Raw genomic sequence first — 21,054 nt, 5'->3', positions numbered from 1 at the left:
GTCATTTACCACCACAACTTCAAGACTCCCGATTACAACACAGCAAGTTGTGTAGTGTGAATACAACAGCGGTCTGAGGACTCTGAAAGTCGTGTAGTGTGAACTTGTCTTTACGGGCAGCACAACAAGTTGTAAACACAACACTGACATTACTTTATAAAGTTGATATGGCGCATGTGTTAACAGACAGGTGCTTATTACACACATTTACACATCCAGCAGACAAGGAGCAACATGACGCAACCTGACGAACACAAGTCTCTCTCTTGGTTCTGTTTTGGTCTACACCAACTCCTGGGATAATTATCTGGCTTTTTAGCTACAAAATGCTTTACTATGTTCACCGGCTAGTCACTTAACTTTGCCTGTCTGCTGCTGTTTGGTGCTGAGCAGGTAGCGTAGGCTTGTAAAAGCTTTTTTCCGCTGAAAACAACTGCCTGCTTTGATGGAAAACGACACTATGAGGGCGTTCAGGGTGAACCAAAACCAAAACATGTTTTTGGAAGCTACAAAGTAAGATCAAAATTGTACTAAATATGAATTATTCTTCAACTAATGTCAGATAGACAGACAGAAATAGGAAGTGAGAATGAGATACAGTCAGGTTGTATTGACATAAATATAAGAAGAGTCAGATAAGGGGACCAGCAGGCAGTTAGACATACAAGGCTTTCCCCCTCATTTGACCTTTTGTGAGCGAATGGCAGCTGTTTTTCAATGAGCTCATATTGGTGGAAGCCCAGTATTTGTCATGTCTGCGTGTGTGTAGACCTACCAGAGTGGATTTCTGGGCAGTGAGTCACAGAGAGTGGAGATTGCAGAGTCAGGCAGATACATATCCCAGTGTCCCCGAGCAAAAACATACCCCATGCCTATACACACACACAGAGATTTAGAAATCACCTCAGTGGCAGATGTCTGACATTAGGTGTGTATAGTTGTGTGGCTGTCTGTGCCAACTTTTAACAGTCAGAGTCTTACTCATATCCTCAGGGAGGATCTGGCTATACTACTACTTTATCTGTGTTTCACTTTCTGTATTTGCTGATAAAATTGTCAGATTTGTTTTTTTCAAAGTTATTGATTTATGCACTGAAATACACATTTTTTCTTGCCTGTAGGCAAACATATTTGTTTTACACATGTTTAAATAACTAAAAATAATGATTGATTCTGTCAGTTGTACTACTGAAATTACTGCCTGTTAACCTTTAAATTACTTTCTAACATCATCATCATACATAAAGGCCCAGACGCCACTCACATAAACACGTGGAAACGACAATGGAAAGCCTCCGCCAATGGAAGACAGATTACAAAAGATTATTGTTTGGAGATAGAATGTCCTCAACAGTGCTCAACATGCTGAAAGGCATACAAGAAAATGATGAATGGATAGAAAAGATGATTGGACCTTTGATCAGGCATCATGATTGATGAATCATCCATGATGTCTGGCGGCTCTGAGCAGACATTATGAGCATCGAGGTTCACCAAAGATATTCATCTAAATCAAGTTGAGACTATGACTTCACCAGTGCCAGATAGCGGAGAGGTTGCATCTATTGCCAGTAAACAGTTTGTAGCGTAGATACAGTTTATTGAAATGAAAATACGGAAAACCCCCAACAAGTTGTGGACAATTTAATGTCACTTTTTTTTTTTTTTTTTTAGCAATATGCGTTTTTAGCATGTCTCAAAACGGATTATATGAAATCATTGCTAATAGTGATGGCCACAGACCGGGCTGGACCAACAGCTGGGAAGTCAGTTTGATGTTTTTACAATAACATTCTCCGCTAAACTGGGTTATGTCCATCATGACAACCAGCATGTGGGCCAAAGACAGAGTGGGGTTGTCAGAAACTACTGACGGATGGACTAAAGCATTAATTGGTTTTGGTCTTTTCATAGGATTTGCTGACAAGGGTGTTTTCACACCTGCGCTTTTTAGTCTGGTTAAATCAGACTGGTTCATTACCCCACTAGTGCAATTCGTTTGGACAGGTATGAACACAGTAATCGCACTTGCATGCAGACCAAAACAACCACATTGACACCCTTGAGAGGAGGTGATCTTCATCACTCTGGTTCGTTTGTGGTGGGAACGAGATCCGACCCAACTACCAGGTGTACTCTGCAAGTTTGTGCTAAACAGCTCCAGTGGCTAGGTGTGCTTTACATTCATGTTGCCACAGACACCCAGTTCGTAATACTGTGAATGCAAGGGCTTGCATTAATGGACCATAGTCTCAATCACCATTGTGTTACCTCATTCGGCGATAGATACAGATATTTATTTACGTGAAGATCTTCGTGTTGAAGCAAATCTTTCTAAAGTATAATATTTTGTTTAGCTTTCATCTGGCTCAATCTGAACCCACGACGTCTTGTTTATCTTTCACCGTACTTGACTCCCTTATTCGGCTTCATTCAACTTTTCTAATTCAATACATCATAATTAGAAATAAAATACTTGATGGAAACTCAGCTAAAGAGACAAACATAGAATATGAAGTCACTGTTGTGGCCTGACTGATCCTGTGGTAGATCGAATCATGGAATTATTATTCCAGAGCTGCTTCTATTTCTATGAGGGGACACTCTCCGCCTTCTACGATTGACCTCCCAGCTGTGGGACATGCATTCCTATGTGGTATTAAACACACACACACACACACACACATATACACACAGGCCCGGTGGTGATGTCTTAAACACTGGACTGGACTGACTATTTTAAGGTATGAACACCATATGTTTATGCTGCACAGTGGGTATATACTGTACCTGTGTGTGTGTGTGTTTCTGTTTGTCTTTGTATATTAAAAGCAGAGCCGCTCTTCCATCTGCACCATCATTACATGACATCATCCGCAGGCAGTCAGGGCGACAGTCTGTTACAACAAAAGGAGGCTCTTCTCTTCTATTGTCAGTATGGATCCCGTCTATATGGTGCTGAACCAGCCTCTGAATCATATCAAAGGAGCATGAGTGGGTTTGGGACTGTTTTGTGGTTACGGCTGCAGGTCAGGTAGCTTGAACGAACATCAGATGAGTGTTGACAGAAAACCCAGCCAGGTGATCATTTGGGGGAGTGAATCACTGTCTGACTTTGCACTGGAAAGAGGGCCGAGGGGGAGATGAGGATGACAAAAGGAATCTTTACTCACTACTGTTTTTTTTGCTTCCTCTAACTTTCTTTGACCCATTTCTTTTCTTAGCCTTAGGGTGTGTTTTTTGTGCAATTAAATATTACACGGCAACAATGCAATGTATTTTTTGCGGGGAACAACGTTGATTTACTGAGCTTTTGCACTGCGAATAAAGACATGAACCAGACCAGATCCACTCCTTCCGTTCTTGCCTTTCACAATAAAAGCCATAGACATATAATATTTGCAGGCGAATATTTCACATTTTCCATGTTATTATTTATTCATCACGCCCACGGTGTGTAAAGGCCTTAACACCCTCCCCTTTCTCTCTGTCCTTCCTTCTTTCTTTCTTTTTCCTTTATACACACATAAACACAAGAGGATTTTTTAATGACTAATTTATTGTTAAATAACTTGGGATTTGGATATGTAGAATAAGTCCTTTAGGTCAGCTTTAGTACATGGTCATAGCGATAGTGTGTCCTCCCCAATACATACTATGCCACTATATAATAGGTTTGATGCTATATCAAAAAATAAAATCAGCAGTTCCATTCCACCTGCACGCTCTCAATTCTTTTAGCTGTCTCTTTTCAGGTAGATACGCCTATCATTTAGTAACAGCACTTGGAAAACACATACACACGTGTGAGTTTTCAGCAGGTTGGGGGTAGGGCACGGTCTCAACAGCTGTGAGACAACTCAAACATCCATAACCACATCAATGAATGATGAAACACACATATACATGCATGTATACTATGTATACACACAGCTGCATCTGGATGTATCCTTTGCTGCCATGTTGATGCTGATTATTGGTTCAAACCAGGACCTGCCCAGCTCATGTGATTAAGATGTGTGTGTTCTTATTCAGCTGCTTATCAGTTGTCCAGGAACACAAGGCCTATCAAAACAAACATCTGGGTTCATCGTTAATGTTTCTATTTTCATTTGCCCAGTCAAGCAAGTAAATGTTCACTTGCCCCTATACAAATAGTTTTATTTATTAGCAGTTATCAAATAACAACAAAGACTAAAGTTATTTGTTTAATCTTTATTTAAGTAAATGAATCTGGAGTTTTGCCCACATAACTATAACGCCACCCAGTTTCCAGGATAATTGAAACGCTCGCTTGCACTTCAGCTCATAAACATTGTCTTTACCCGCCGCCGATCGGCACTGCACATCTGCAGCTGTCAACAGAAATGAGAAGGTAGCGAGATGGCTCACTCCTTAGCTACTTCCTTCATCAGCTGCAGAAAAAACTATATGTCTAATTCTTTTTTACCATTTGCCCGATCGTGCAAGTGACTTGCTAGAGTTACTAGCCCGACATGGCATTTTACTTGCGAGTGGGCAATCTTTTGTTGAGCCTTGAAAAGTATTGTCGGATGCTGACCCGCTATGCAGTGATCCTTCTTTTTGAGTCCTGAGGCCCAAGACCAGTGCAGTTATAAGAATAACAATTACAGTAACAATATGCTGTGTTAAATTCAGGAGGCTCCCGTTGATCTCCTTTAATCATGTTCAATTTCAGGGAAATAAATCAGGATATTAATAGAGCATCAGTGGACTTGTGCAATTACGGATCCACCACTGATGACCACAGACATGCTGTAGAACACACCCTGCCCTGCCCAAAGGCTTGCTCAACCATCTGTGGTGTATGTGTGTGTGAGCGCATGTGTGTGTTCTGCATTATTTTCTGCCTGAAGTAAGAAGCTAAGAATGAAAGTGATTACGAGACCATGACTGTGGTGTCAGTGAAACAGTAAAAAAAATGTAGAATTGTGAATCTAGAAAAGCTAAAAGCAGCTTAGAATTAAAAGGTTTATACTTTTTATTGCATAATTACTTTCATAGTAATGCGGTTAAAGTTGTATAGACTATACCTTAAAATGTAAATCTGCTTCTCACAACAGATAATATTAAAATTGCAGTTTTGAGGTTTTGACTTGAAAGTGATATCTTAATGTTACCTTTCCTGAGCAGACTCTTGACCTCTGACCTTTCTGTCGGAAGTCAGAGAGGTCAGCACACCGTGGCCTGGTTTATTTGCCTGGTTCTCTAAACATCCGTTACAAATTACTGTGTGTGTGTGTGTGAGAGAGTGTGTGTGTGTGTGTGCATGTATGTATATGTCTGTTCATGTTTGTGTGAATGGGTGTAACACTGCTGTCATCACCGTCTTATCATAAATTACTCTCTGAGATAAGCAGTGGAGGCTTGGAGAGGGGTTAAAATGAGGCATTTGCAAATGCATATTGCCTGGTCGAGTAAAAATAAGGGCAAGCTAATTGAACATGTATAGCTTTGGTTTAAGGGTAATACATTCAATCAAGCCCTTACTATAAAGGTCATTAATGGAGGTTCGTCAAAGTGACCGAATGCTTATTTCCACTCAACTCAAATCGTCATATGGGTCTGTGTAAGAAAACATCTAAATTTACATAATTTGAATGACAAATGTTGTTCTAATTTTGTGTTTAAGCTTAAAATTCCAACTGTCTTTGTCCCCAGCAAGAGCTAGCCTGAAGCAAGACTAAGAGTCTGCAGCCATTTGAGGCTGTACTTAGGAACAGAAATGAGATAAATGCTAATGTCAGCATGCTCACAAATAAAATTGGCAGGTTACCGTCTTATTTTAGTGGGTTAGCATGCATTTTTTAATTGGCACTAAACACAAAGCACAGCTAAGCTGATGGGAATTCCATTAGTCTTGCAAATATTCAGTCATAAACCATAGTACTGGACAAAGTACATTTTTGACTGCAATACTGTATTTGTGAAGACATTTCAGTCTGGACCAAAGTGGTGGATCGACCAACCAACATTGCCATCAATAGAGAAAATGAGTTGTACTCAGATGCTGAGTTAACTGTTGTTGACAAAATCAGACTATTCATGTCTTGGCCACTGTATAATGTGAATGTAGATGTATCAACAGTAAAACACAAGTCCTAAAGTGTCTGGCTAAGTCAGTGTGTCTGGGCATCAGTGCATGATGAGAGGTTCCTGTTTGTGCAGACTTAAGAAGTATTAATGGAAGTGATTAAGATAACTGCTTACAAACATGTTTAGTCTCCAAGATGATGAGTGGAAATATTTATTTAGTCACTGGTATGACCTATGTTTATTGGACATGTGTTCATCCGATTAGTGGATTCAATTATTTTGGTTGAGTCAACTGTTTAACCCCCAAATTCAAAAGGCACTTAATAGTTTGTCATTACATACTTTGATATTTAACTTTAAGTAAACCATTAGTCACTGCGGCAAAGTGGACATAAACATGAAGGTCCCGACCTCATGAGTCATGGGTCTGCATTACAAACTCAGGACCAGGTCTGTGTTCATAAGGGCGTTTTCATAAGTGAACATTTAGTCTGTTTTAATCAACCCCTGGTGCGGTCTGTTTGGGCAGTTGTGAACGCAGTAATCATACTTTATGTGGACCAAAAGAACTTTTCCGAGACCGCTTTTCGAGAGGTGGTCTAGTACTGTTAGTGAACCAAGTGACTTCTGCAGAAGTTCAATGTTTGCTTGACATCTGGGCCGAAGAGAACACTCAGAATATGCTAAATAAAGTCCACAAAAATAGTGACGATTTTAAAGTTATTCGAGATAAACTGAAAGGATTTGTGCTCACAGTAGATCGGTGTTGATACAAAGTGGAAAAAAAACGTCAACAGCAATATTTCAAAGCACTGCGATTCCCGTAATAGAAGTGGCAGCTCTCGAGATGAAAAAGATAAATTTGCTCTTTCATACACGCCCCTCAGCAAATAAATTTTTTCATTTGGTCTACTTTAATGTGTGCACTGTGAAACCAAACCAGACTAAGTAGAAAACAAACCAAAAGTATCAAGTACACTCTGATTCGGACTAGCCAAACGGACTATGGCTTGTGAAATCGCCTTTAGTCTTAGAGGAGTGGAGAATGAGACCTGTAATGAAAGAAATGCACATGAGAAAATAGTTTGAAAATGAAAAGAAAGAAACAACAGGGCCACAAACGATTACAGTTTTATCACAGAATCTAATTTGATATCAAATTACCCATACATATTCAGGCCAGCTGATTCTTGTCACATCTTTGCTTACTTTCTTACCTGAAGCTACAGCCATCGGCCGCCGGTAAGCTTAGCTTAGCAAGTAGACCGAAATCAGGAGGAAGCTGCTAGCCTGGCTCTTTCCAAAGGTCAACAACATCTGTCTACCTATTTCTTAGCCAGGTGAAGAACACTTCCTGGAGTCTCCGCTGGTTGTCTGGCAACCTCGAAAAAATGACCCGGTGCTTGTCGTTCTTACGCTTCGGTTTCATACGTAAATGAGATACAATGTGTTAACTAGTGAGCTTTAGGGGTGCTGGTAGGTGGATTTTGTTACTGTTGACAGGCCAGGCTAGCTGTTTACCCCTGTTTCCAGTCTTTATGCTAAGCTAAGCGTTTCCTGGCTGTTACTTCATATTGAACGATCAGATGGTATCGATCTTCTCATCTAACTCTTCAAGGAAGTGAATAACTGTTATTCCCAAAATGTTGAAGTATAAAGTAAACTAAAGAGTAAAGATGGAAAGAAGGAATGAAGAAAAGATGGACAGTTAATTCAGACTGTGAATACCCAAAGCTATGACGAGAAAACCATCGCTCACCACTTACACTGCTTGTGTGTGTGTCTGTGGACAACGCCCCAGAGACTCTCATTAAATATATGACCATCAGCAGCAGCCACAGTCGGAATGACTATCGTCTCCATGAGTGTGTGTGACCATAATGTACTGTCCGCCCTGACCACTTACTGGGCTTTGGCAGACACACACACATGCACGCATAGTTGGGGATGATCAATGTTTCCCATGAGGAGATTCTGACCTTTTAACACACATACGGCAACCAGAATGTGACAATCAAGTCTGTTTCTCTTTAACTTTTGTACTCCCAACATCATTCACAACCACAATCTTAATCATTCCCTTATTTCTTCTGTAATGTTTCAGTCCAATTAATAAATAAGATCACTGATCTATCTCGCCTACTCTCTTTTGCAAATTTAGTAGAATTTCAGACTGAAATTCAGAAGAATCTCTGAAGAATGATGTCAGCATTACTCCATCTAAAATGCACACATACACACATGCAGTGGTATAATGAGAAAAAGGTGCAAGCAGCACAATGCCTTTCAGTGCTGCCAGACCATTGCTCTCTGCCTCCCATACTGCTCCCCTCCCCCAACCCCCCCACCTCTCTTTTAGTTCCACATCTGTTTCCCCAAACTTGGGGAAGGGGCCTTGGAGAGAACAATATCTGGGTCAAAGTAAACTTCATCTCTTTCTGTGTGCATGTGTGCACGCAGGCATGAATGTTTATACAACTGCATGAAGACTGTCACACACTCTTTGAACCTGAAGATCGCTCAGTGTCCCAAATGGGTGTGTGTACAGTTTAACTCTTGATAGTTATTCAAAAATGATTTTGAGTGGAAGCCAAGATGAGACGTTATCATCGGCATCCTGCACGAATGTTGAATAATTGTAAGTTCAGAAAATGAAGAAAGGGAAGATTCACTTCCCACAGATAGACTGCATTTACTCACATTCTGCACTGCATTCTTATATTCTTCTTTTTTAGGTTTTACTGGATAACTATATTCCTCTTTAGTCCACATAATTGTTTCAACAGTCAATGCTAAATATACTCTCTTTTTATTTTTATGAAGAAATAACTTCATGAGTTAAATCCTGAATTACTTCATCTGTGATACAGACGTTTCCAAGGAAGTCCATTCTTTTTCTTCTTCTTGCAGTTTAACCCACTGGAGCCTGATTAAAAGTATATGCTGCCACCTTTTGGATAAAACGGCTAACACCGTTGTAGACTGAGCCAAAGATGGTAAGTTTGAATGCACCTCCAGCTGCTGGACTGAGCAAATATACTTTATTAGTGACAAAGTGAGCAAGAAACAACCCAATATCACAGAAAAACACATAGTCTGTTATCATCAATATTGTCACTTTATCAACAAATGTGTTAAATATGTGACATTAAGGAATTAATATAAATGGATTGTCTCTTATTTAAGGGGAAAATTTCATCTATAAGGAATATATCATTTACTCACCCACTGATACCTTGAATTATTGAAGAAAACATTGTTTTTCTCGCATGCCTCCCCGGTGAATGAAGAATCAAAGAACGGAGAAAAGTCTTGACAAATTGAAGTAAATTAGGGGCCACATTTACCAACAGCAAAACTATATCAAAACATCCTCTCACACAACTTGTGCAGTATGATCCAAGTCTCACTTATCCAGTTGTATGCTTATTACTTCCCAAACATGCATTTTTGCTAAAACCTTACTATTTAAAACATGGGGTGAGTAATTGATATAGAAATGATCGTTTTGTGGGTGAAGTATTCCTTTAAAATAGACAGCGAATACATGTGTGTGCAAGGGGTTTCTTAACTATTTTGAATTGGGTGTCCATATATTTAACCAAAAAAACCCAACTAAAACAAGCATAAAAACATGTTTTAACCAAAAGTATCTCCACCTATAACATTGCTTATTTATATTATTAACAATCTGAGCAACACCAGTGCAACAGAGATGCTAGAAGAGTGAAACTTCTACTTTTAAAAGAAAATGAATAAATTAAAAACATATTATTTGTATACAGCATTATGAATTGTAGTCTAAACAACCAATACACAGTGAAATAAAATGAATTAAATCAACAGGACATATCAAAGAGAAAGTATTTTAATTTGCTATTAGAATATCTACAATCAAATGAATATTGGTGTGGTAAAAAAATGTCTTCACCCTCTCTCCCGGCCTTTATGTCTTCTGTTTTTCTGTCACAGCCTCTCAGCCTCCTTTCTTGGGATATTTTATTTTGGCCAGTCTGACAAAGTCCTCAGCGCTGTCCAGTGACACGAGGCGGTCCTGAGAGAAAGATGGAGGCAGATGAGGAGCATGATGAGAATGAAACAGGTGAGACTGGAGGGTTAGTGAATGCAGATGGAGGAAGAGAGATAACAGAAGACAGGGGAGATAAAGAGGAGGACAGGAAGGAAAGAGAAGGAAACAAACGAGGAGGTGAAAGTGTGTGTATACCATGACACAGAGGTATTTGCTCTGGTGGTCAGTTTCTGGAGGAAACAGAGAGGTTTGGTCCAGCAGCTGTTTCAACAGTTCAGTGGCTTTGATAAGATGCTCCTGATCTCGACTGAACCGTCTCTGTTTGTTCACGCACAGCAAGGCATCCACCTCGCACTGATAACCTACAGAGAGATGAAGGCGAGATCACATACAGAATATAGCAGATAGGAGTTGACTAATCAAACAGAATAACTTCAGCGTGTCTCACCCAGCTGCAGCAGGATTTTCTTCCATCGAGATCTGACTTCTCGTCTGGCGTAGCGTAAACTGTATATGTCATAATTCAGCTTCTCCCATTCCTATAAGCAAACACACAATATATCATACAATAGGTCTTTTGAACTTTTGTGGAAAGTGGTGGATAAAACAATGATTTTTTTTTTTTTTTAAACTGATTTTCTTACTGAATAAGAAAAATAATGTGAACTGTAACTTTAAATAACACAAAGCAGAGAGTTTACAGTCCAGCATGCTCTACTTTATTTACTGGGCTAGTCTTTCACCGCAGCGCTGAATCTCCTTTTAAAGTAACAGACCCGTTTGTTTGTCCTAATATTAACAACAGTCTCTCGACATGATTGGAATGGTTCAGTGGTTATTCTCTTTGAATGGCCAGGCCAGGCTGTTGGCCTACATCTCCATTAAGGAATTTGTTTATTAACACAATGTGCCCACTGTGTCCTGCAGCCTGCTGTTCTCAACACGAAGACTGACGGTCACATGTTCGCCGAACTCTCTGCTCAGAGATTCAGCTCTTCTCTGGAGAATCACTGAGATCCTGACATTTTGAAGGAACAAAATCCTCAGAGTGATGGTCCCAATGTGTTCCCTCTGCAGAGAAATGGAGTAAGGAGGTATGTACTGCAGGATCATTCAAAGAAACAATTAACCAACCCCGCGTTTCACACACACATAAGTCGTGTTTCCATTCGCATGTTTTTATTCGCATTAGAAAAGCTGCATGGAAGTGGCAAACTTCGATAAAACTTCCTCAGTTGTGCAAAAACGTTTTTACGCTCTTAAGTTCTGACTTACATGGCCAATACTAGCATGAAAGAACAATTAAAACATGCCTAATTGAAACAAATTCCTGAAGACCTCTTCATGTTTCTCTCATACATGGGTTAGAGATGTCCAAGGCAACTTGTTTTGTTCCCAGTTCGCAACCTCTACTTCTTCTACTGGCGGTTTATTTGCTCCAGACCAACTGATGGAAACGCCTAATTTCTCTTTTTGCGATTTCAAAAGTTTGCTTAAAATTTTCTTGACAATTGAAGGTCAACACGGCAACGCACACAGAAACTTACTGTACAGTATGTCTGACCCGTACTAGCTCTCTAATAAACAGCGTACAGTAAGGTACTGTGTGAGAGGTCACTGATTGAGTTAGTGAATATGGTAGCATGTCTCCTCATGCGTGTGTGTGTGTGTGTGTGTGTGTGTGTTTTAACTTCTTCTAATGTAATACTTTATATAATGAGGTTATTTTGGATTCTAGGTCACAAGTTAATTTGCTGATGTGACTGAACATGAAAGTGAGTCAAAGGCTTCTTTGAGCATCACCTGTTTGTGTCCTCTCCCCTTATTGAATAATCACATTAAAGAGCTGCAGGAGAACAGATAAGGAAATGTATAGACTGAATTACTGTAGTACCTCCTGTACTAGTACATGTGGGGAATTTCTAAAAGCAACTCGCCTTGAGGAAATACAGTAAATCTTTGTCCGGATGTAAACGGCAGGTCTATGCTTAGTTTATTTGCCACTAATCACTGGTAACTGTTTAAAACTGATCAGATATAGCTATGCACAAAAACAAAATATAAAATAGATTAAAGGATTCACAATAACAATTGATGATCACACAAGCGTATGGTTACTTTTGTCTAATTATTTTAGAGCTGCAAGGATTAGTCGACTAATTGATTAGTGCAACTATTTTGATAATCAATTTATCGTTAATGTAATTTTTCATGCAGAAATTGCATAAAATGCTGTTTTCAGCCTCTCAAATATGGAGATTTACTGCTTTTCTCTGTTTATATCATATTAAAACTGAATATCTTTGGGTTTTAGACCAAACTATTAATCCATTAATCTAGAAAATAATCAGCATATTAATCAATAATGAAAGTAATTAAACAAAAATAATCAAGCTGATATAAAAAATGTCTTTCAAGTGTAAAATTGTGACTTTTGCTGCATTTTCAGCATCCTGTTATTACATTCACTGTTGTCTACAGTATGTGTACAGATATACAGAAAGTGGTGCCTACATTCTATGCTCCTTTACTTTAAAGCTCCACATTCACATTTATCATTCACACTTTTTATGCTTTTGAAAACATCCATTTTCCAGATATATCACCCCAAAAGGGTGAACATTTCAAAGAATGTAATTTCATAATGAACAGATAGTGAAAGCAGTTTTGCCTAGTAAATCGTAGTTTTAGCTTAATCTTAATCACAAATTTATCTTAAAATGTACAATAAGCACTCAACAGCATTTAGCATTCAACCATGTGGTGAATCTAAATAATGAAATAACGATAGCACATTCTGCTCCCTGGTACGTGTTACATACCAAGGAGGAGAAGTTTTATTTTCAGGGATTTGTCAGTGTTAATAAATCTGTAAATACCTGATTTTTTTGTCGATATTTTAAACAGTGAAAAGAGGATAGATGAAAAGAGGCTGCTGCTTTTGTCTGTGTATATGTGTGTTTATTCCCTTTCACGTTGTCTCTTGTGCTGTGCGTCTCATATGCAACAACAACATGCTGTCTCTCACCTCTGTAGCCTTGTCAGCCTGGTCTCTCATGTTGATAAAAGCCTGTAACTCTCTGTCCGACCCTCTCCTGATGGGAGAGTCACAGGGTCTGGTTGTGTGCCTTCTCGAAGGCCGTGGCCCAAAAAGGCTCTCCTCTTCTGGGTCACTGTCGCTGGACTCGCTGGATATCTGCACTGGTTTTCTGGAAGCTTTGGTGTTGCGCATACTGGAGAGAAGGAGGAAAATAACTGGTTTAAAAGCAGATTATTATGATTTTAAAAAATCACCAAGTTCTAGTGCATTCAAATGAAGAGGCAGAGCTTTTGGGTTTTCATCATGTCTGTCAGGTGTCTCACCGCAAAATAGCATTCTTCTCCTCCCTGTTGTGTTTCAGATAGTACTGACAGCAGCAGATGGTAAACTTGGCACCCATTGGCTCTTTCCAAAAGTTACCAACAATCAAAATATATCCTCCTTGATAAAATCCCAAAAGGATCACACCTCGTCCCGCAGGTTTCCTCTAGAATCCTCACAAAATCTAAATATTTCCAACTTGAAATGTCCTCATTTGTGGAAGACTAAAAACCCAGGCAACATGTTATCTTGTTGTGTCCGTCCCCCTTTCCCTGTATGAGAGGCCTGAATGAGAGCCGTCTGTCAATTGCATTATCCACGTGAGTGCAAACAGGGACAACAAAAACACGACACACATACACACAGGACAGCTCAGGGATGAATGGCACATTTATTCAGCAACTCCTGATGGTGCAGAATGCCAGCAAGAGAGGCATAGCTTTCTAGCTCTATCGCTGCAAAACACAGACTCACTGCACAACCTGCAGTTTACGTCTGGAAGTGTACTATCATGTTTACTTTGTAACTGGTTATGTTAAATGTTTCTGGAGAAGCAGAATGACTGTTTGGTTGGTTGGTTGGTTGGTTATTGTTCTGAATCTTCAGACTAGCAAAGAGCAAGCTTCCCCAAAAGAGAGGAAAAGTAAAACAGAAAGGAAAGAACAGAAACACATCAGCAAGCATCACGGTTTCTCAGATAACAGGTTATTTTAAAGTTCCCGTCTGCCCGCCCAGAAGATGCATCCTGGCAAATCACAGGGATTGCAGAGCTCAGCAGGGGACTGAATCAGTCTTCAACTCCTGAATGCTGTTATTCTTTTGATCAAGATTGTAACAATTTAACAATTGCATGATTGCTAATTTCAAATTTTTTATATTAGCTTTCTGAAAGTGAAACACGAAACATGATGTAACTGTTATCAAAGATGATGGAATTGTGTTAATGGTACACTTCCTAGCTTAAAGGCAGTGGAATAAAAGTCTGACTAAGATATACATATGGTTATATACACACACACATACTAATACACTATATTAATTGTCCTTAGACAAAATTTCAAACTACATTTTAGTAGAGATGAGAGTCCACAGTGGGATTAGAGGTTGTGCCAGCTAGTCTCTGGGGGTGACTGGCTCTTAGAAGTCATTTATGATGGCCAAAGGGGAGTGAACGTTTATTTAAATGGTTCTAGCAGCTCACACTGGAGAGTGAATTGGTCCGTCCATCCTGCTGACTCTTGGAAATCTTGAATGGTCAAACGTGGTTTGGGTCGGTGGTCTGGTTAAGTGGCCTTGTTGGAAAAAAAGGGATCTCACCTCTCTCTCGTTTAGTAATTTGAGTATTTGATATTTCAGTATTATTTGATATTTCAGGAGAAATACCCAAGAAAACAAGGTGATGCTCAGAGCTTTAAATGAGACATAACAAACCAAACCAAACCAAACAAAAACAAAAAAACAAAACAAAAAAAGATGAAATATAGTCATAATAATTCTAGTAATAACCTCTAAAATATGTTTGAAATAAAAGAAAGCAATAATAATATTAATAATATTAATATTGATATTGAAGTTAATATAATGATTAACTGGTTCCGTTAAAATTTAACGGAACCAGTTTAACGGTTAAATGTTTATAGAGAAGCATAATGACAGTTTGGATAAGATAAATATGCATAAAGAAGGAAGCTGTCTGCTACCTTGTGATATCCACTGTTATATAATTTTAGTGACACTTCATAAATGTTAATACATAACGGCCTGTAAACAATGGAAATGCTTTTGTCAAGAGACAAGAGACGTGATATCGAAGGTCACTTGACTGAAATTACTGAGAGGAGTGTTGGTTAGAGCTGCAGGAGCAGATACAACTGTGTGAAGAGCAGTAACACCGCAGAGTGAGTTAGGTGAAGTAGTGAGACCGAGCAAATGGAGAAAACATTTTGGATACGTGGTTTGTTCCTGCTGATTTCAAGCAGTGTTTTAGAGACTTCTAACAGGTGAGCTGTGTTGTGTTGATTTTAAGAAAACAGTGATTGTCAGTGTTCAAACTTGGCACGTTTGTCTGAGCACATTTAACTTTGTTTAGTGATGTTGTTTGTGAATTGTGTAGATTCAGGTATTTCAGAAACAAAAGTGACCATCACCTCCAATTCAGATCAACTACTGTTGCAAAAGTTTCTAGGATACTTCTGCATTTTTAGAGGATGTAAATGATAAATGATGGTACCAGCCGTATTGCAGCCTGTGAGCAGCAGCCGTCTACAGTGCTCTCCCTCAATACTGGACTCATTTCAGAAATTGTTGTTCCTCCTAGTCAGTTAGACACACAAACTTGGGGAAACATACAGTCCAGGTTGAAGAATCCTGAAGCCACCCTTTAAACTACTTTAAAAAAAAAATGCAAATAAACATGTATTCATAATCCTGTTCATCTTTTTAATTCACAGTTTAGTGGAGGGTTCGGAATCAACACGGAGTTATGACTACACCAAGTATCACACCATGGATCAGGTCAGTCTATTTAGAGCCCTACTGTAGATAACCAGATACTTTATTATTAATAAATTAAATTTGTCTCACACCTCTGTTTATTCCCTTTTGATCTGCACTCTAATCTTTATAGATTACAGACCAAAGAAAACTTTTAACAGACTTTATTATCGGACTGATTAAATTGCTTTACAGATATCCAGGTGGATGGAAGATGTGGAGCAAGGGACCCCAGAGCTGGTCTCCTCTGCCGTCTACGGAAACACTTATGAAGGAAGAAACATCACACTGCTGAAGGTATAAAAAATTCATTATTATTATGCATGTTAAGTCAAATGCTTCCACACAAAGTGACTTGCTCACTATTTATGATTGAGATTAAACAAAGGAATGGGAAGTTATCCCAGTGATTAGGTGGTAAAAATACGTGCTGAATGAAAAAGCTTCAGCTCATTATCTAAGATCCACTCATACATATATAGCTCCAGGAAAATAGAATACTTTCCTTGCGATGGAAAATACAGGACAACTGTACTCTAGATCAGAGCAGCAAAAAATAACTACTTAAAGGGGACATATTATGCTCATTTTCAGATTCATACTTGTATTTAGCGTTTCTACTAGAGCATGTTTACATGCATTCCTGAGGGAGGATAAATGGATATAAAAATGTTTTAATATTTACTTAAACTCATCTGCTTCTACCTTAGTTACTTATTTCCTAAAATGCCTTTTGAAACCATTTGTTTAGTACTAAATTACACTTAAACGTCAGTGTTTTGGGGGCTTTTACCTTCTGTTTGGGAGGGCAGTATCTCAAACAACATGGCAAAATAGAGGCTACAATGCCACTTGACCTATAATCAATTATTTATGGTAATTTTAAGGGTACCACGGTTACTTTGACAATATTTCAAAATGTTTAATATCTCACCTTTAAATTATACATTCACCCAAAACTTATGTCGTTATGTTGTGTGTCTCCAGTTGGGACTAGGAAACCCGGAGGGCAAAGAGAAGAAGGTTATCTGGGTGGACTGTGGTATCCATGCTCGGGAGTGGATCGCTCCGGCGTTCTGCCAGTGGTTCGTCAAAGAGGTTTGCACACTCAAAGGTAACTTCAATGATGACGCACATATTTGCCGAATCAAGTACACTGACATGTGAGTGTTTGTTCAGATTGTGCAGTCCTACAAAACCAATAAGAAGCTGGAGCAGATGCTGAAGAACGTTGACGTCTATGTTACTCCTGTGGTCAATGTGGATGGATACATATTCACTTGGGCCAATGACAGCGTGAGTGCTTCTCTGGTTTTATTATTCTCAATCACATTTCACTTAAACGTCGTCAGTGTTGTGACTGAACGACTTGTCCCCATCTTAGTAATAGGATAATGATTGTATCAAAGACGTGATAGACTATACTCATTAACCTTGAACAATCTAACAAACTATCTGACCTCTGCACCTGTGTCTGTGTGTTGTCTCCATGTAGACGCGTCTGTGGAGAAAGTCTCGTTCAACACCTCCTCCAGACGGTAGCTGTTATGGGGTCGACCTCAATAGAAATTTTAATGCCAACTGGGGAAGTGAGTTGCATGCTTTCAAGAATCACAACATGACTAATTAGCCTTCATTTGCCTCGAGCTAATAGGGACTCAAAGCTCCTGTGTGTAGGATTAAAATATTTATGATTTGCACAACTTCTATTGGTCATATAAAACATGTAATAAACTTTACAGACAGACGGAATGTGCTGGAAACAACACAAAGACTAAAGACTAAACAAAATGTAATCAAAATTACAGCTGAACATGTCCTATGTTGTCACGCCAGGCTTCTACATTCAAAAACGTGTCGACCACTGAACACTCCCAAATCAAGTCAATTGCTACTGACATGAAATCTACTATTTTCTGTGAAACTGGAAGGCCGTAGAGGCCAACTAAATATGATAGTGTCAGTCCGCATGACACGGCTCAAACCCTCTGACACGTAAGGTGTTGGTTTTCATGAGCCTGTCTCTGTGAATTCACATTTCTTAGTTATTTTTGACATAAGAAAACATGTTTTAAACATAAACCTGGCAGTGCATTGTACGACAGTCATGTTTTTACAAGTTTTGTGTCGATGTACTTGATGTTGTTTCTTTCCTCAGCGGTCGGAGTGTCATTTGACAGTTGTAACAACACCTACTGTGGGAAATCAGCAGGGTCAGAGCCAGAGGCTAAAGCTGTGATGGACTTTGTTGGTAACTACCTATCTATCATTGAAATTACATTTAAAAACAACACATTTTTTATTATTATACAGGTATGTTCATGTATATGAATGGAGAATTTTACTTAGAGATTATATATAAGCGTGTGTCCCTGAGCTTTTCTTTACATTCACTTAGGGGCTGTACCTTTAAGAAGTTGATGTTATTATGTCATCTTGATATTAATCACATGTTCATTCTGTGCGTATCTAGGTGGGATGGTTAACCGGACTTTGTGTTTCCTCACCATCCACTCTGCTGGGCAACTTATTCTCCTGCCATATGGCCACCCTGAGATCTCTGCACCCAACTACGATGAACTGGTGAGTGTGTGTGCTTTGTATCACAGACACGTAAGCAGGAGACATTTTAGATAACTGATAACACAGCTTTTAGTTTAACAGCTCGAGGTTTATGAGGCCAACCCAGGTGGCAACCTCCGGGTCTGAGAAGTGAAGTCAATGCGGAAGTGCCTTAAACTTGCATTGTTTCTAATGGCCATCAAGGGGCGACTCCTCTGGTTGCAAAAAGTCAGATTGTATAGAAGTCTATGAGAAAATGAGCCTACTTCTCCCTTGATTTATTACCTCAGTAAACATTGTAAACATGAGTTTATGGTCTCAATCGCTAGTTTCAAGTCTTCTTCAATACAGCATGATGTTTATTTAGTAAATTATGGTCCCATTTAGAGTCAAATAGACCATAAAGCAGGGGATGCTTTAGGGCGTGGCTACCTTGTGGTTGACAGGTCGGGAGTTGTCTGCGTTTTCGTCGTGGAACTTTAACCATTTCACAGTGTGTTTTCAGTTCATGAAAGTCAACATTTTGGTCGTCTAAAAATTGTTATTCAGCGTTTAGTTCACCCTTTGGTGTCACTTCTGGTTGAAAAAAAAAACAAGATTGCGACGGTCATTCACAGTATCACACTCCTGCACATAATGCACTGATAAAACGTAACATTTTACCTTCTTATACCCTGGTAAAATTGTCTTCGATAGGGAGTTTGGTTACTTGGTTTACAAAATAAAACTGTTTTGTGAACTGTGCAGGTTTCAGTCGGCGAGGCAGCAGCGGCGGAGATGAAGAAGATACATGGAATGGGCTACACTGTAGGAACATCTCCACAAATCCTCTGTAAGACACACACACTGAGCTCACCTGTTCTTTCTGATCTGCACTCACTTTGATGAGTCACTCTGATGTTCTTATCCTTAGCAGCCTAACCTTTTTGGTGTCATTGTGAATGAACGTGAGGCCTGTTTAACTTTCAGATCCAAACTCAGGCTCCAGCCGTGACTGGGCTCGACTCATTGGCATCCCGTTCTCTTACACCTTTGAGCTGAGAGACAAAGGTGAGCTGGACTTCAGTAACGTGTACTTCATATACAAGTCATCAGGCAAACATAATGCAGCGACTTTTACCTGTTAATATGTTGGTGTTACTTAATGATCCTTCAGGGGAGTTCAGCCACTTGCTACCAGAGGAGCAGATCCAGCCGGCCTGCGAGGAGGCGTACGCAGGAGCTCTCTCCATCATCACATACGTTCACGACAAGGCCTTCAACAGCGGTACACTCCCTAACGCTGCTGTTTCTGGGGTCGCTATGATGATTTGGAGCACCATCATGGCTGTTTATCTCACCACAGGGGTCTTGGTGTAAGACAGTGAAAAGCATTAGTAGATGAGGAGATACTGAACAGGTCTGTCATCTATTTGTAGGCCTTTCTGATTGAGGCATATACCCAAATTCTATCATCAGTGTTCATATATAGCTAATAAACTAATCAAAGCCTGAGGTCCTCTATGCTAAAACAGCTATAACACTATCCATATTTTTCATTTTGATAAGGGCGGACAGACTTTTTCAGTGACATGATGGTGATGTTGTTCCAGCTTTCCACAGCAGGGGGCAGTGTTGCCTCATTTTATAAACCTCACTCTATCTCATCCATTCAGGCTTCTCACATCCAGACTCATTTTACAACTTCATTCTTTCTTTAGCTGTGTCATGTGGCTGGATGACTTTTCATATCTATGAGAATGTTCTTGTTTTGTCATCACATCAGATTCTCTTCAATTGCATTGGATCAACCATCATAAAGACAGAAAAACACACATTTTGTTAGACTGTCTTTGTGCCTTTGGCTCTTGTTCATTTCCACATCCAAAAAAAACTACAGTCAACACAACACATTGATTTACTTTTAGTCCTTAATTAAAGCATGCCATACTTTATTCATGCCTTTTATTACCACATGATCAAATCCGACTTGAGACTTGATGTGAGAGAAAGGGTTAGTGTTTGGTAACAAAGGCTGTCATCTGTCATCAGCTAACATGCCATATGACTTGATGTAATGCACCTTAATGAGGATGGATATATGGATAATAAGTTGGGTTGCTTTGAGGTTTATCTCTCATAAATTTTTGCAAGATTTCCATAAAAATGTAAATTTCAAACATCAAAGACATCCCCGTCGGTGCAGTGTTTACTGCCGTTATGAATTAGGACAAAAACTAGTAAAGCAGGGTTCTTAGACAAATGCATCTACACAAAAAAAATCACTGTCACAGTATACACACAGACACATGTCGACATTGCATTGAGATGAAACACAACTGTATCAGCCAATGACCACTGAAATGTGTGCTTATTTGATGTAAAATATGTCAATATCCTATACAGTTATAGATTATAACAGTGCACTGCACTGACTCCTAGATTGCTTATCATACTACTTTTGTCCTTTCATTTGCAATTTCAAAAAATTAAAGGTTCTCTTTACGATATTCAGAGCATTAATATATAATAATATTATGATAATAGCAGCAAACTCTTTCTCTGTGTGTGT

At 39.2% G+C, this 21,054-nt stretch overlaps 2 protein-coding genes across 2 annotated transcripts; one reads left to right on the top strand and one right to left on the bottom strand.

Moving 5' to 3' along the window:
- Positions 1-9,971: 9,971 nt before the first annotated feature.
- LOC119500580 (melanoregulin-like) lies at positions 9,972-13,716 on the bottom strand. Its single transcript, XM_037790388.1, has 5 exons — positions 13,451-13,716; positions 13,116-13,320; positions 10,536-10,626; positions 10,283-10,449; positions 9,972-10,111 (listed from the first exon to the last, which is right to left on the bottom strand). Exons 1-5 carry the CDS (start codon positions 13,525-13,527, stop codon positions 10,034-10,036), a joined length of 618 nt encoding a protein of 205 aa, XP_037646316.1. The 5' UTR covers positions 13,528-13,716; the 3' UTR covers positions 9,972-10,033.
- A 1,593-nt stretch (positions 13,717-15,309) lies between these two features.
- Positions 15,310-20,073, top strand: LOC119500607 (carboxypeptidase O-like). The gene is made up of 11 exons (XM_037790425.1): positions 15,310-15,448; positions 15,899-15,962; positions 16,137-16,238; positions 16,929-17,039; positions 17,121-17,237; positions 17,437-17,530; positions 18,100-18,192; positions 18,415-18,524; positions 19,251-19,335; positions 19,473-19,553; positions 19,660-20,073. Exons 1-11 carry the CDS (start codon positions 15,378-15,380, stop codon positions 19,860-19,862), a joined length of 1,131 nt encoding a protein of 376 aa, XP_037646353.1. The 5' UTR covers positions 15,310-15,377; the 3' UTR covers positions 19,863-20,073.
- The last annotated feature ends 981 nt before the right edge of the window (positions 20,074-21,054 follow it).

Source organism: Sebastes umbrosus, chromosome 13, assembly GCF_015220745.1.
Source record: "Sebastes umbrosus isolate fSebUmb1 chromosome 13, fSebUmb1.pri, whole genome shotgun sequence".
NCBI classification, from domain to species: Eukaryota; Metazoa; Chordata; class Actinopteri; order Perciformes; family Sebastidae; genus Sebastes; species Sebastes umbrosus.
This window is presented reverse-complemented; position numbering and strand designations above follow the sequence as displayed.

Bases quoted from the DNA above. Each gene is read 5' to 3' on its own strand.
- LOC119500580 (XM_037790388.1), bottom strand. From the start codon at position 13,527: ATGGGTGCCAAGTTTACCATCTGCTGCTGTCAGTACTATCTGAAACAC. The intron at 10,450-10,535 runs GTGAGACACGCT...ATCTCTCTGTAG, and splicing joins GAAAATCCTGCTGCAGCTGG to GTTATCAGTGCGAGGTGGAT. The intron at 10,112-10,282 runs GTATACACACAC...TCTTTCTCTCAG, and splicing joins GCAAATACCTCTGTGTCATG to GACCGCCTCGTGTCACTGGA.
- LOC119500607 (XM_037790425.1), top strand. From the start codon at position 15,378: ATGGAGAAAACATTTTGGATACGTGGTTTGTTCCTGCTGATTTCAAGC. The intron at 15,963-16,136 runs GTCAGTCTATTT...ATTGCTTTACAG, and splicing joins AGTATCACACCATGGATCAG to ATATCCAGGTGGATGGAAGA. The intron at 19,336-19,472 runs GTAAGACACACA...TTTAACTTTCAG, and splicing joins AACATCTCCACAAATCCTCT to ATCCAAACTCAGGCTCCAGC.